The sequence below is a fragment of the Mesoplodon densirostris genome, chromosome 9 (genome assembly GCF_025265405.1).
Source record: "Mesoplodon densirostris isolate mMesDen1 chromosome 9, mMesDen1 primary haplotype, whole genome shotgun sequence".
NCBI classification, from domain to species: Eukaryota; Metazoa; Chordata; class Mammalia; order Artiodactyla; family Ziphiidae; genus Mesoplodon; species Mesoplodon densirostris.
The window spans coordinates 14250278-14266739 of NC_082669.1; the positions used below are offsets into that span (position 1 = coordinate 14250278).

General features: G+C 37.9%; 1 protein-coding gene across 2 annotated transcripts in view; it reads right to left on the minus strand.

Annotated features, from left to right (window-relative positions):
• PHTF2 (putative homeodomain transcription factor 2) overlaps nt 1–16462 on the minus strand; it is a 177745-nt gene that overhangs the window by 102628 nt on the left and 58655 nt on the right. For both annotated transcript variants that reach the window (XM_060107588.1, XM_060107587.1), the window contains exons 3-5: nt 11022–11078; nt 4195–4264; nt 3464–3622 (exon numbers count right to left, since the gene is read on the minus strand). In XM_060107588.1, coding sequence (XP_059963571.1) covers nt 3464–3622; nt 4195–4264; nt 11022–11078 — 286 coding nt within the window. The remainder of the gene's footprint in view (nt 1–3463; nt 3623–4194; nt 4265–11021; nt 11079–16462) is intronic.

Below are 16462 nucleotides of genomic sequence, written 5' to 3' on the forward strand. Positions count from 1 at the left end.
AGGTCAGATATGTATTTAAGCTGGAGGTTTATGAAGGAATTCTGATGACTAACTCTCAGAGTTAATGTAACTCTGAGAGAATAAGTAGTTGACCAAGTACGTAAAAGGAAAAAAGGGCTACCCAGGCAAAGAGAGTTACCCCAAAAGCATATAGGTTACAAAAAAAAAAGGCATAGAATGTTTAAGAAAGAGTAAAGAGCTAATTTAGTCTGGTTAAAATTGGGGAGAAATTCAATAAGAGACTGACTGAAAACTTGGCTTTTTATCTTGAAGGCAATGATAATTAGGAAAATTTAGAACTTAAGAGGCTGGTTTGGATTCGTAATTTAAAAGGTAAATGGACAGAAGGTAAAAGACAAGGGCATGATAGAAGCAAGAAGTAGGGATGGAGGGCTTCCCTGGTGGCGCAGTGGTTGAGAGTCTGCCTGCTAATGCAGGGGACACAGGTTCGAGCCCTGGTCTGGGAGGATCCCACATGCCACGGAGCAACTAGGCCCGTGAGCCATAACTACTGAGCCTGCGCGTCTGGAGCCTGTGCTCCGCAACAAGAGAGGCCGCGATAGTGAGAGGCCCGCGCACCGCGATGAAGAGTGGTCCCCGCTTGCCACAACTAGAGAAAGCCCTCGCACAGAAACTAAGACCCAACACAGCAAAAATAAATAAATTAATTAATTTAAAAAAAAAAAAGAAAAAAAGAAGTAGGGATAGAGCTGAGAATACATAGTTGAGATACTTAAAAGGCATGTGTCTGAAGTGAAAAACTGTAAGTAGTTATATAAACCCAGTCTGACTGCAAATAATTCTTCTACTCTTCAGGAGATGAAGGTGGGATAGAGAATGAGGACATAGCTCAGAGCACTATACCCTACTCAACATGCAAGGAGGTGGAAGCACAGGGGTTTCTAAAGGCACTAGCAGACTGCTGAGGGTCATCAGGGTCATATCACAGCTTTGTCACTGGCTACATAACTTGGAACAGGTTAAGTCACTTTTTATTTTTAGTATTTATTTATTTAGGCTGCGCCTGGTCTTACTTGTGGCACACGGGATCTTTGTTGCGGCATGCAGGATCTTTAGTTGCGGCATGTGGGATTTTTAGTTGCAGCACACAGGCTCTTTTTTTGTCATTGTTGTTATGGCATGCAGGCTCTTAGTTGCGGCATGCGGGATCTAGTTCCCTGACCAGGGTTCGAACCTGGGCCCCCTGCATTGGGAGTGCAGAGTCTTAACCATTGGACCACAAGGGAAGTCGCTAAGTGACTTTTCAAACTAAGCTTTGCTAGGAGAGTGTTCAGTGTTCAATCCTTATACACACTAATAATGTTAAACTTCGGTTTGGAACTGAAAATACCTCTTTTTCATGCCTGATCTAAGCTGTGTTCCCTAACCATAACCCTATTTAATTTAGGCAAGCCAGTAAGTGAATTTCAGCCACAGTATGTGAACTAGTTACACTGCAAACTTGTTTGCCTTCAAATACTAGAAAGCAACAATATCAGAAAAACAATGCACAGTGGTTACAATGAATGGTACTGATTAATTATCACTCTGATAAGCAACTGCAATTTCTAACCACTTTAGAAGAAAGTGTTCTCCTCTAGGTAAACTAGATAGCCTTAGAAGATAACTACAAGTTCACTCCCTCTTATGTATATAAGATACACCCTGGCTTAAAAAAACAACTTTACCTAAATAGAAGTCTTTCATTTTTATTGTATTTTCATTTACTTAAAAGATATTATCTTTTACTTAGCATTTGTTGATAAAACATATTTAAATAATCATTCAGGATTCTGATTGTGTTTTTTAAAAAAATAAAAGACATTAAAGAGACTGAAAGGGTACCACCAAACTAAACTCGTTGCTTTGTTAGAGCGATGGAATGTGAACGGCCTCTTCTTTTAGGCTGCAAGCGCTCAGGAGCACTGGGCATTTTGCGCTGCAGGCTGCTGTGATGGGAGGCAGCGTCCCAGAGGTGTGACGCATGTGGCTCGAGGTCAGACTGCCTGGGCTCGACCTGGGCTCTGCTACCCTTGGTGACTCTGTGGCTTTGGGCCCTTGGGTCCTTCAGGTCCTGTGTCTATAAGCTACGCATAATAATAGTACCCATTCTTCACTGGGTTGTTGTATTAAATGAGTGTCTGTGAAACGCACTTAGAACAGTACATGGCATGTAGAATTTCAATACAGGATGAGGACAGTCTCAGAATACAAAGGTTAAGAGGAAAAACAAAAACACTGCTGAGAAAGGAAAAATGAACTTCAAGGCTGCATAAAAAAAAGACTGGTGTGCAATCAGAATGACCATCATCAAAAAATCTACAAACAATAAATGCTGGAGAGGGTGTGCAGAAAAGGGAACCCTCTTGCACTGTTGGTGGGAAAGTAAATTGATACAGCCACTATGGAGAACAGTATGGAGGTTCCTTAAAAAACTAAAAATAGAACTACCATATGACACAGCAATCCCACCACTGGGCATATACCCTGAGAAAACCAGAATTCAAAAAGAGTCATGTACCACAATGTTCACTGCAGCTTTATTTACAATTGCCAGGACATGGAAGCAACCTAAGTGTCCACTGACAGATGAATGGATAAAGAAGATGTGGCACATACATACAATGGAATATTACTCAGCCATAAAAGGAAATGAAATTGAGTTATTTGTAGTGAGGTGGATGGACCTAGAGTCTGTCATACAGAGTGAAGTAATTCAGAAAGAGAAAAACAAATACCGTTTGCTAACACATATATATAGAATCTAAAAAAAAAAAAAAAAGGTCATGAAGAACCTAGGGGCAGGATGGGAATAAAGACACAGACCTACTAGAGAATGGACTTGAGGACACGGGGAGGGGGAAGGGTAAGCTGGGATGCAGTGAGAGAGTGGCGTGGACATATATACACTACCAAATGTAAAACCAATAGCTGGTGGGAGCAGCCACATAGCACAGGGAGATCAGCTCGGTGCTCTGTGACCACCTAGAGGGGTGGGATAGGGAGGGTGGGAGGGAAGGAGACGCAAGAGGGAGGAGATATGGGGATATATGTATATGTATAGCTGATTCACTTTGTTATACAGCAGAAACTAACACACCATTGTAAAGCAATTATACTCCAATAAAGATGTCTAAAAAAAAAAAAAAGAGACTGGTATGTAGGTATATGTTGGGCTGCATTTGGAAGAGACTGTAATTTTTAAAAATCTCTCAATTTGTATTTTTCTTTAGCCATCCACAGATTCAAATTTTCATAAAGTTATTTTGGAAAATAACTGCTTTGTTTTCTCTAACATTTTAAATACCAAACTAGTTGTGTCTTATTAAATGAAATATCACAATAAATGTTTATTTTCATACTCAGTAGTAGTTAGCATATGTTAGAAATAAAAAAGCCTTAGTAATCCTAAGAACAAAATATGCTGAAAGTTAAAAGCAAACTGCATTTCTATCAATTATACCTTGAAGAAGATAAAGGACTAGAAGCCAGAAAAAGATGACTTTTGATGTTACTTGTAACCACCACCGGAAGAAAAAGGGAAAAAATACAACACGAACAATTCCCTTTCTAGTCAGAGAAGTCCATGGACTTTCAGGTTTTGCCTTAGCAAATGCAGACCCTGAGAAAAGTAACAAAATGACAGAGAACATTTATTACTCTTTAATTTCCTTAAAGAAAAAAATTTCAACATTTGAAGAACAATAAAACATGAAATTTTATTTTGTACTATGAGTGGGAACTGTCCAATTTTGGGTAGGAGACACTTTTAAAAACATTATTCATGTTATCATATTAACTCAGGTACTTTGGAAAAAAAACTATTTTTAACTGAATAACAGCAAAATTTCTCCCACATATTTTATAAATACAAGACAGTGTTCAAATGTCAGTTCCAGTTAGGAATTAAAAATACCACTTTAATTTTTATAACAAGCCTTATTGTGTGCTAGGCAAATACGAGCTGCTTTTCTCTAACACTTATTAGTTCTTGGAATGATTCTTAGTGGGAGAAAAGACTAGTCAGTGGTATTTAAATGCTTCCATCCTCTCTTTTTTTTTATACTATTTCTGACTTCATTTAGACTCACATTGCTTCTATTTCTACAAACATATATATCTAACCCATTTTGAATTCTGTTTCTTCAAGGTCAATTTCTAACTTCATTAAACATTTGTTTATTCAAGACTCACCTCTTACAAGATCGACATCTATGAGATCTGGTTTCACATGTGCTGTTTTCTTTGGTTTATTCCTTAACCCCTGTAATATATTAAAAGTAGTACTAATAAGAGAGCAGATCTTTAAAGTCCTCATCACAAGGAAAAAAAAATTGTAACTATGTATGGGGACAATTATTTAAACTAGACTTACTGTGGGGATCATTTCTCAATATATAAAATATCAAGTTATTATGGTTTACACCTGAAACTAATATGTCAATTATAACTCAATAAAAAAGTAGTATTGAAATTCATTATATATACATATATTTTTAAAACCCAGAATCAACGCTTAAAAATTTCAATTAAAAAGGAAAACTTTAATATAATGGACAAAAACTAACACGTTATATATTTGTTACAAATGGAACACAACTATAGTATTGTAATAAATTTTATTACCTTCCCAAAGGATAAATTTAGGCGCATATGCAACATGTCAGGCCTATTTATTACTAAAAGCATAATTCTAAAACAAAGACTATTGCTACCAGTCAATTTGGATTACAGCCTGAGATGATCCAGGAGACTGTGGTGGCCCCAGTTTTGCACAGGGAAGTGTTGAAGCTGGCTAGGAGAGCAGTGGCCCTGAAGGGCCCTTAAGGTGTGATGCTGGGGGCATTCCTGCAGAAAGCAGTGGATCACAGAGCTGAGAACAGACAGGGATGCAGATTTCTTAGCAGATGCCAGCATGTAGGGGTGAGACCCAGAGAGGATGATGCACATCTCACGGTTGCCACTATCTTCACATGCCAACCACTAATCAGACCACAATGCAACCTTATCACCTCATACCTTAGATGCCATGCCCAGTAGGAGGGAGAAGGCAGAAATCATGAATTGAATTAGTTTCAACTTGGAATTACTGAACACTAAGATTAAGTTTCTGCCATCAGTGTACAGAGTTAGAGTAGGGCTAGAGATCAAAATCAATGAAAAAACTATCAAAACATAAATTACACTTTATAACTTAAGACTAGGATGTTAAGAATTGGAGGAGCTTAGGCTAAACTCCTTGGAATCCAAGTGCTTAGCGATGACACAGTGTTTCAATGATTTGCTTATTGTTCATTCAATCCACCAAGTAACCTGGCAGTAAATCCTTTGTTTAGTCCTAATCCAAGTAACAATGACCCCTTAAATTAAAAATTTGATCAAGTACTGCCTTTATCTAAAACAAAGAATAAGACAGCATTTGAGCTCAGAATTAACTGAGATGTTTAAACCAAAAATGTACCCTGAAATCAAGATGCAATTAACCTCTGAACTCCTTCAAATAGTCTGTCCATGTGAAGTTGCGAACTACCCAGATACAAAAACAAAAGAGAAAGAACGGTGAGGGCTGAAGACATAGCCATGATAATCTTATATACAGTCAATCCTCATATTCATAGACTCCATATTTGCAAATTCACCTATTCACTAAAATTTATTGGTCTCTAAAATCAATACTTGCTGTGATTTTGCAGTCATTTGTAGATATGCACAGAGTGAGAGTGGCAAAAAATTTGAGTCACTCAATGTTCACATTTCCAGTTGAGGTCAAACAAGGCAACACTCTGCCTTCTTGCTTCAGCTTTCTTGTTTCAGTTCCTTTTCACAGTCTATTTAACGTCAAATCTTTTGCATTTTTTGTATTTTGTCGGTAATTTTGTGGTTTAAAATGGTCCCCTAGATAGTGCTGACATGCGGTCCAGTGTTCCTACGTAATAGAAGGCTGTGACGTGCCTCACTGAGAAAATGTGTTAGGTAAGCTCTGTTCAGGCATGAGCTGCTGGCCATGAGTTCAATGTTAATGGATCAACAACATATATTAAATAAGGTGTCATAAAACAAGGTTATGTATTGATCAGTTGACGAAAGTGCTGTGACTAGGGACTCACAGGAACTTAACTCTGTATTTCTCCTAAGAGCAAGAGTCAATATTCACTAATTCAGTGTTCATGGCGACTTGAAAGGACATAACTACTGCAGATAATAAGAAACAACTCTATCTGTACTTCACTTCCCATTTTAATGTCATGACAGAGTGGCTGATAGACTATAAATCATTCCCAATATTTTGCAAATTGGAAAGGCAATACTAATAATACATGTATTTAAACAAAAATTCATTAATCAAGCACTATTCAAATTTGGCATCAAGTCTATATGATATTTTACCTTTATTAGCGCCAACAAATTTGAAAACAGTAACGTATTTTACTTTACTTCTGTCTTTTATATATTATTTTTCTAGCACTTTGAAAATAACCTTACTGCCAATGTTTATAACAAATCTGAAGCTTAATTTACTGCCGTATACCTAAAATTTTCATCAAGATTGTTTTAAAAACTTAAAGCCCTTATAAAAGGAACAGTAAATTGTTTTGATTTATGCAATTATGTTGTTTTTCAACATGCTCATTCTACTTGACCTTTTTAATGTGTGGTTCATTTCCTATTTATATTTTATTAAAACATTTATTTTGAGCTACACTGTAAAGTCATAGCATAATTGCCAACTTCGACAAAACTTCCCCCTCAAGGTGGCCTATCAGAATATGTAAAAGGTTTAAAGAAAGATAAAGAAAAATTTCACTGACAAATCTTCTAACATTAGTGACTTTATTCACAAAAATAAAAGATATTAGGACCAAGGTGTCAGCCTTCATAAAAGGTGATTTTAATTAAGTAGATATTTTAAGTAGGACAATTTTTAAATTGGTTTAAACTACATTCACACAAAACAGCATAGCTTTCAGTACTAAATATAATTATGAACTTCAAGAAATTTGAGTGAACAAACAAAAAAGGAAAACTAACTTAGTTTCAGAAAAAGATTTTTTAAATTACTGGTTTAACTAGAAAGTAGAAATTATCAAGTACTGGGCTTCCCTGGTGGCGCAGTGGTTGAGAGTCCACCTGCCGATGCAGGGGACACGGGTTCGTGCCCTGGTCTGGGAGGATCCCACATGCCGCGGAGCGGCTGGGCCCGTGAGCCATGGCCGCTGAGCCTGCGCGTCCGGAGCCTGTGCTCCGCAACGGGAGAGGCCGCAACAGTGAGAGGCCCGCGTACCGCAAAAAAAAAAAAAAAAAAAAAGAAAGAAAAGAAATTATCAAGTACTGTGAATACAATTAATCTCCAAGAATCCAAATAATATATTCTTTATTGAATATACACTTCCACTCCTATAGTACATTCCTAAAGGGCAATGACACAAATAGTATGAAGTTTTGAATTTTTCAAAATATCTAAGCACACACATAATGTTGAGCCAAAAAGCTTACAAGTTCTGTTTAAGTTTAGAAGGTACTTCTGGTCAACGATCCAGACTTCACATGCATGGAACTATTAATACGTAGACTCTATCAAAGGACATAACCATCAGTTTCACTTTCCGGAAATCCTGTTTAGTTTCCCCAATCCCTTTTTTCCTTTACAATGACTTTAAATAACACAGTTCGTTCTGTTGAAGCTTTATAACTCTAGTACGTGCTAAAACACGGGGAAGTCCACATTTACTTTTAAATTTGGGTCAAGGTGATCAGAAAACTACAGTTTTCAGTTATAATTTCTAAAACGTTTAAGAAAAAAATCACTTGCAACTCAGAAAAGACTTTACACTTTAGCAATATCAGCTCGGGTCTTTAATATAAAAAAATTTCCAAGAAATATATTTTCATGGCTTTCTTTGATTTCTTTAGTTGTTGCTCACTGCTTTGACAGATAATAAAAGAATCGATTACCTAAAAGGACAAACTCAATACATTTGTTAGTGTTCTCTAAGCAACAGGTACAGTGCTTTTGTTCTTTTAAATCAAATATTAACATTAATACACCACAGTTTCACACTTCTCTACCTTCCTTAGAATAAATACAAAATTATTTTACACTATAAATAATTTGCTTCCACTAGAATGTTTAAGAAAAATGTCACACTTGTCAACAAATTAACCTTTTTAATTCAAAATAACAAAAGTTTTTTTTGTTTGTTTGGGTTCTTTTTGCGGTACGCGGGCCTGTCACTGTTGTGGCCTCCCCCGTTGTGGAGCACAGGCTACAGACGCGCAGGCTCAGCGGCCATGGCTCATGGGCCCAGCCGCTCCGCGGCATGTGGGATCTTCCCGGACCAGGACACGAACCTGTGTCCCCTGCATCGGCAGGTGGACTCTCAACCACTGAGCCACCAGGGAAGCCCAAAAGTAAGTTTTAATACTGTTTTTAGTTCTTCAATTACTATTACAAGGTACTATTACAAAGTGTATATATATATATATTTATATTTGGGGGAGGGGATTAACTTTCAAAAAACATCCAAATGTGCCAACTGGTAACACAATCTCTCAAGGTACTTAACATTCCCTGTCCAACAAGTTAAAGACTGTCAAAGAGAATAAAAGATTTCAAGGCATCTTACTAGACCTCTCTGCTGCCCTTTATTTGTTTAACTTTTCCAGCTCTTTGTGATAGTCTCAGGCCGTTGTCTCATGGATCTCTCACTTCTCTTTCCTCCTTCACTTACATCTCTTTTTTTTAACCTATCCATTAAATGTTGTTTCCCAGTGTTCTGTTCTCAGCCTTTTTCTCTCATCATTCGACGTAAATCCACTCACTCCTATAGCTGTATCTGTATAATGTGTATAATACATAAAACACACATATATATATGGGTAGATGAAATACATAATTACAAATGAGATAAATTCAATTAAGAGAGGGATGTATAGTTCTCTGTTGGGATGCAAAGTGGGGAAGCAGCCCTGGGGAGGTTAGGAAAGATTTCACAGAGGAAGTGACTCATGAGCTGAGTTTGACAGACATTAGAGAGAATGTTTCACACACACACACACACACACACACACACACACACACACACACACACACACACACACACACACACACACACACACACACACACACACACACACACACACACACACACACACACACACACACACACACACACACACACACACACACACACACACACACACACACACACACACACACCCTTTACATATTGAGGACTCCACAGTGTCTCTCCCAAGTATCACCTGGATATTTCTGAAACAAAATTCTGTATCTGCTCCTCTTCTAATATTTCCCACCATACTTAGTGCTGCCTTAGTGAAGCTGTTAAAATAGAAATTTAATCAGGTAACTTTTTCTGCTTAAAATCCTTCAATGTCTCTCCCATTGTTCTCCAGATTATGCCTAGACTCTTGAGTAAAGCAGTTAAGCCCCTTCAAGATCTGACTTCCATTTCCTTTCATGTTTTACTCCTAATCACTCTAATCGCCCTCCTCCACCCAACCTATTAGCCATCAAGTTCCTTGAGGATTCTGAGTCAGTCATGCTCCTTCCTTCCTTCATGTATATTTTCATATGCTCTTCATTCTGTCTGGAATGTCTTCCTCATTCTCTCTAATGTCTGTCAAACTCAGTTCATGAGTCACTTCCTCTGTGAAATCTTTCCTAACCTCCCCAGGGCTGCTTCCCCACTTTGCATCCCAAGAGAGAACTACACATCTCTCTCTCTCTTTTTTTTTTTTTTTTTTTTTTTTTTTTGCGGTACGCGGGCCTCTCACTGTTGTGGCCTCTCCCGTTGCAGAGCACAGGCTCCGGACGCGCAGGCTCAGCGGCCATGGCTCACAGGCCTAGCCGCTCCGTGGCATGTGGGATCCTCCCGGACCGGGGCCGAACCCGTGTCCCCTGCATCGGCAGGCGGACTCTCAACCACTGTGCCACCAGGGAAGCCCCACATCCCTCTCTTAATTGAACTGATCTCATTTGTAATTATGTATCTCATCTACAAAATTATAATCTATTTTATCTTTCTGTCCCCATGATTTAATCCTATATTTAAGACATAGTAGGTGCTCACTGCACCTTTGTTAACTGTATTAATTCTTCATGAAAATAGTTCAAAGATTAAAATTAACAAATGGCAAAGAATCTTCCTCTTCATTATAGATCATTAAGTTGTCTAAACACTGAAATTTTTAAGTAACTATAGACACTGGTTTTCAATCTAATATAAACCTTTCTGCACAAAATATAAACTGTCAAGCAACTAAAGTAACATTCTCTGGGCCAATATTAAGTTTAGCTCGTGCAGGAACACACTGATTAGTATCATCTATGCAAATGAAAAATGTAAATCTTATTACTGAAAAGGTGTGACTGCTGAGAAACAGAACAAATTTAGTTAAAAATAGTTCCCATGTTAGCAAGGTAGCCTATGAGAATGTCTTATCAGCGTTAAATGATTACATGTCCAAGAAGAAACTATGAACTACGAAAACATTTCAATTAATGCTTTACTTTCCTAAATTCTTTCAAAAAATGACCAACTTTTCAGCGACTCTATTTGCGTCCAAGTCATTCTGTTAGTAGCACCAAAAAGCAGATCTCAATTAAACAGAGCAGCGTTTGCACAGGATCACTCAGGCGGGAAAAATCCTGAAACACTTACCAGTTTAATCAACTGTACAGAGCAATGACAGCATCAAAAGGGAGGAAAAGCAAACCAGAAGTATAAGGTGACAAGTGACAGGGGAAAGAGCTGACAAAAAATAATCATTAGAAAGTAGAGTTTAAAAGAACAGAAAGATGCTAAAGAACAAAAAGAGAAAAACCATCAGAGGTAAAGACACATGAATATGTCCTCATAAAAGAGTTTACCTCTTCATTTAAAAGTTTGGATAGCGTAAGTAATATTAATTTGTACCTTAAAAGGTCGACAGAAAGATATTAAATAAACTGTGGTTAATAATCAATTTACAGAATATACAAAATGAAATAAACTTGTTACCTTGATTTCTCTTTGTTCAACAGATTTTTCCCATATTTGTTGATCATATGCTCCAATCTATGAAAATAAATTAAAAATAATACTACATTAAATGATCATTGTTGGAACCCAACCAACAGGTATAACTCGGTTGAATTACAAGCAACTTAAGGTTTATTCAGCGCAGATTAGATCCAGCTCTGTCTCAGACTTCTGTGATCAGTACTGTATGGCAGTGGTTCTCAAAGGATGCTTACAGGACCAGCAGTTTTAGCATCTTCTCGAAACTTGATAGAAATGGTAACTCTCTGGTTTCAGCCCAGAATTACTCAATCGGAAATAGGGATGTGATACTCAACAATGTTTGTAAAAAACCCTCTAGATTATTCTGATACACTACTAAAGTTTAAAAGCCTAGGGCAGTGACCCTAGGGAATTTTTATTTTGAATAAACATAATTGCTACAGCCCTGGTACATTCAGGAAAAAACTCCCAAGTGATTAATTCTTTTTTTTTTTTTTTTTCGGTACGCGGGCCTCTCACTGCTGTGGCCTCTCCCGTTGTGGAGCACAGGCTCTGGATGCACAGGCTCAGCGGCCATGGCTCACGGGCCCAGCCGCTCCGCGGCATGTGGGATCTTCCCGGACCGGGGCACGAACCCGTGTCCCCTGCATCGGCAGGCGGACTCTCAACCACTGCACCACCAGGGAAGCCCCCAAGTGATTAATTCTTTATGGAGTCATTTTTAAAGAAAAAAAAATATCAATACAGAAGTAAAAATTCATAAAAAGGTAGACCACAATTACCAATTAGATTAAGGTTTAAATTGAAAAATATAGTCAGGAAAGCAACTGAAGACACAGGGAAAAGCATCAAGAAGTAGAATTCCTTGTACCTTCTGTGCCTATTACTCTTGGATGCTGGGAAGGTCTCTGAACTATACCTTCACCTGGGCAGGATGAACAAACCATTCTTACTGTTCCTAACCAAGTTCTTCTCTGTTACCTCCTATTGTCTCCAGTTTCCACTTAATTTCCTATATCCAATAGGATACTGAAGTGGGTCAACAGCCTATAGTTTAAACTGAGAGTCTTCATTATTAGCATTAATTGAAAATTAGAATCCTGAGACATTAAAATTACTTCAGATAATTACAATTTAGAGACTGGAGACAGAGACCAGAGATAGGCAAAGATATGAGTAAGTTCAGGAAAATATTTTCTGAATCACAAAACCTTTCTACCCAAAAGTCCTCTTAGCTACATGTTATTTTTAAAATCTCGTTTCAAGAAATGAGAAATTGAGAATATGAGAAGGGTTTAAAGATAGATATAAAGGAGCTAAAAAATGATTTATTAAGTCATTTTTTAAAGGTGTGACTTGTTATAAAGACTTTTTAAGGATGTACATGTGTTTGTACATTTTCTAGCAGAGAGAGAGCAACACCCAGACACCCAGTGTGGATCTGGGGATGTTCCGTAATAGCCCGTCATTTCTATTATCTCTCCTACATATTACCTTATTCATTCTCATTTCTCTGGTCCTTTAAATACTGTTCTTTTTCATCACATTCCTGTGACTCCTTTCTTATTTTAAAAAGCACTTTATGATATAATAATACCCTGCATATTAAAATCTTATAACACCTAGACCAAGCCACACAGGCTGAACAACTGACTCATACTTAACCAAAGCTGCCATCAGTCTCTATAAAGCACGATTAATAAGTCCTAGGTAAGCAACAACCAAATGGTTAGACCTAATGGCAGAGCTGACCTGCAGTGACTAATTGCCCCTCAATCATCTTCCTTAAAATCAGAAAAGAAGTATGGGAACACAGATTCCACAGGAGCAGTTCTGCTCTAACTTGATAATTCAGAATGACTGGGCTTGATTCAATTAAAAGTTATTTTTTAAATGTGTAACTACTTCAATGCACTGCATACTCTTCAGTGAAACAACAATCAAAACTAATAAAGAATATGTACCAATACGTTTAATAATTATTTTGGCAGTATTTTGTTTTCACATACAAAACGATTGCACTAGGTTCTCTTTTTAAAGAACTGTGGGGTTTTTTTTTAATTAATTAATGTATTTATTGGTCACGCTGTACAGCATGTGGGATCCTAGTTCCCCAACCAGGGATCGAACCTGTGCCCCCTGCAGTGGAAGTGTGGAGTCTTAACCACTGGCCTGCCAGGGAAGTCCAAGAACTGTGTTTTTATTTCAAGATGACTCAAGAATATGGACACGGAAATATATATCCCACAGTCCTAAAGTCAGGGAAAATAAAATAATGCATGTGCAATAGACCAAGTCAGAAAAGCGTGTCAGTACAACCACAGCGTGGTACTGAATAGCTCCAGGTTTTTAAAAAGGTATAGAAAGTCTAATAAACCTTGCAGTGAAGTAGTGACTAAAAGTGGAAAAGTTTTTTGAAGGCTGAGGTTCTTGCAGGCAGCAGAATGGTGATGGGGAATATTCCTATAAAAAGGATATAAAAAGGAAAATGATGGCTTGTTTTACTGGCTAATCAACTTTTCTTCAAAGATTTGATGTGTGAGAGGAAGGACAACTTTTACTATAATAGAATATACCTTGTGGGATCTTAATTTTTTTTTTAACCAGGTAAGTGTCATTTTCAATTACAAGCAATTAAATGTCTCAAAAAGTGGAAACATCAGCTCTCCTTTGCAGCAGACTTTTTTTGTTTTTAAAATACTACCAGAATGGACCCTTTAGTTACATACACAAATTGACTTCTTTACTGAAGAAAACTGTGAGGGTGCCTTTAAAGCTAAACACGGGTGCTTCAGGAGATGTTCAGGGTTCTGCTTAGTGATGCATATGCCATTAACAAACTACCCTCACATATGAATTCAGACTGAATTGTCTCTGAAAATTGCTTCTTGGGATATGTGTGTAGTACCTCAGAGCCATCATGAAATCAGAGTGGTGGCAGGATACTAGAAGGGACAGGGAAGGAATTCAGAAGGGAAGGCTCCTTTCTGACCTAAAGCCTCACTTTCTTCCACTCTGAAATCTGGCAAGATAGAAGATTAGAACATCTGCAGCTGGGGTCAAGCTTTTCCCTTGAAAGAAACATAATCTTATAGTCAATCATAACTGAGCAAGAAAAGAAGTGAAACAGACTGAAGAAGAGAAGAACCATCTTCCCAAGACTTAAGGTCATGGATCAAGAATAATTTGCAGGCTGTGTTAAAAACAAAATATTAAAAACAATTTGACAAGTTTTTCAAAGGTTCTATACTACTTCAGACATACACGTACTTGGCAGACTTGACTAAATCACCTAAACTTGATGGCTGTTTCTTTTTTGTATTTCTTCTACAAAAAAAGTAAATAACAAGGCCAAGTTCAAATATAGTTCTCTGTGAAAAATCAGGAAGAAAATAACTACATTATTTTTTTAATGTCATACAAAAGATTAAAGGAAGCTCAGTAGTAACATCTATCTAACAGAACAGGAATTTTAATCAGATAATATGTTCTTTAATTGGGAAAAATATTATGTAATATTTTGGCCACTTTCAAATTTAAGCTACCTCCTAACTGCTCTTTCCTGACCCACAAAATGCCTCCACTGTTTTGGGTGTTTAGAAAAGTGCCTAACATTCTATGGGAACAAAAGGATATATATGCAAACAGTGTTTTGTTGGTAGACAGAAATACCTAGGTAATTAATGTATGAGAAGTTTTATGAATTTTCAACCATATTCTTCACGTGACAATGTGTTTCAAGGAGGGAAAAACATTGTTTCTATTGTATTATAAGAGAGGACTCTGAAATCCTGATTTACATTTGATGTGCAGCGAACTGTTTTGTACGTGTTAAGAAAGTAAAGTTCATTTTCTGGTGCCTGGTTATAGTAAGCGAAGTTTATCAATACTCTGGTATTACTCCCACAGATGCCCTGAACACCTTAAGCCTCAGGTGTACTCTTACCCAACCAGAGCTGATCTACAGTCAGCTTTTCTCACCTGGTCCCAGAAGACCAAACACTGCCCTCTACAGATTCATGCTGTATCTTCAACAACAGGTCTGGCAATCCTATATGGATCCCTTACACTACTCCCCATAATGACAGCAAGGATAATTCTAAATTTTATTTTCACAGGCTTTAATTCCTAATTACTCTGAACATAACACTTCAATTACTTCCACTTCTAAGATCGAAGCCATAAGATGCAAATGTTAAAACTGGTTAAAAAAATACAAACAGAAAATATCTGAGGGACCAGTGTCCTGAAAGTGGTAAAAAAAAATTTTTTTTAAGAAAAAAATTAGAAAAGAAATTGAGATACTATAACAGTAATATCAAGTGGACTAAAACTGAACTTAAATAGATGCTTTCTGACCTACTGAAAACCTACTTATAAAAGGCGAGTGGATGTAGCTAATATGCTACAGTAAGTATGTATGTAAATATATATAGCAGACATTTTACAAGGATACATGAAAGCCATTAATAGTGAGGACAGCTCTTTTACTTTCTGCTTTATATTCACTGATCCTATATCACTTTTTCTCCCTACAATGGATAAATACTATTTTTATAAAGCAGGATTCTAACCCAGGTCTGATGAACTGCAAAGTAATTTAAATTAGTTAACTAAGAAATTAATATGTTTCTGTCAATGAATATTAACTTTACAAGGAATTATCTACCTCCACCTATCATCATTCTTATTTTTTATCTTTCTATATACTGAGACAAACAAAATGGGGAAGGGGAAAAAGACGGGCGGGACAAAGAGAGGGGAATGAGGGAGGGGCAGTCAGGGATAGAGAGATAGAGAGGGATGAGAGAAGGAGAGAACTGGTAGGTAGAGAAAAAGATGGTCTTTGTCTAGGTGTCTGCCGGAGTCGGCTCTGACTTCTAAGGAAAAAAAAATTGTAACGAAAATGAAGGTATCAAGAATACATTGGGCTTCCCTGGTGGCGCAGTGGTTGAGAGTCCGCCTGCCGATGCAGGGGACACGGGTTCGTGCCCTGATCCCGGAAGATCCCACATGCCGCGGAGCGGCTGGGCCCGCGAGCCATGGCCGCGGGGCCTGTGTGTCCGGAGCCTGTGCTCCGCAACGGGAGAGGCCACAGCAGTGAGAGGCCCGCGTACAGCAAAAAAAAAAAAAAAAAAGAATACAAATATTGGGCTTCCCTGGTGGCGCAGTGGTTGAGAGTCCGCCTGCCGATGCAGGGGACACAGGTTCGTGCCCCGGTCTGGGAGGATCCTACGTGCCGCGGAGCGGCTGGGCCCGTGAGCCATGGCCGCTGAGCCTGTACGTCCAGAGCCTGTGCTCCGCAACGGGAGAGGCCACAGCAGTGAGAGGCCCACGTACCACAAAAAAAAAAAAAAAAAAAAGAATACAAATATTAAAACCCAGGTAATAATTAGATGGTGAAGTGCGAAAGATGTATCACTTATGGTCCTAGAAAA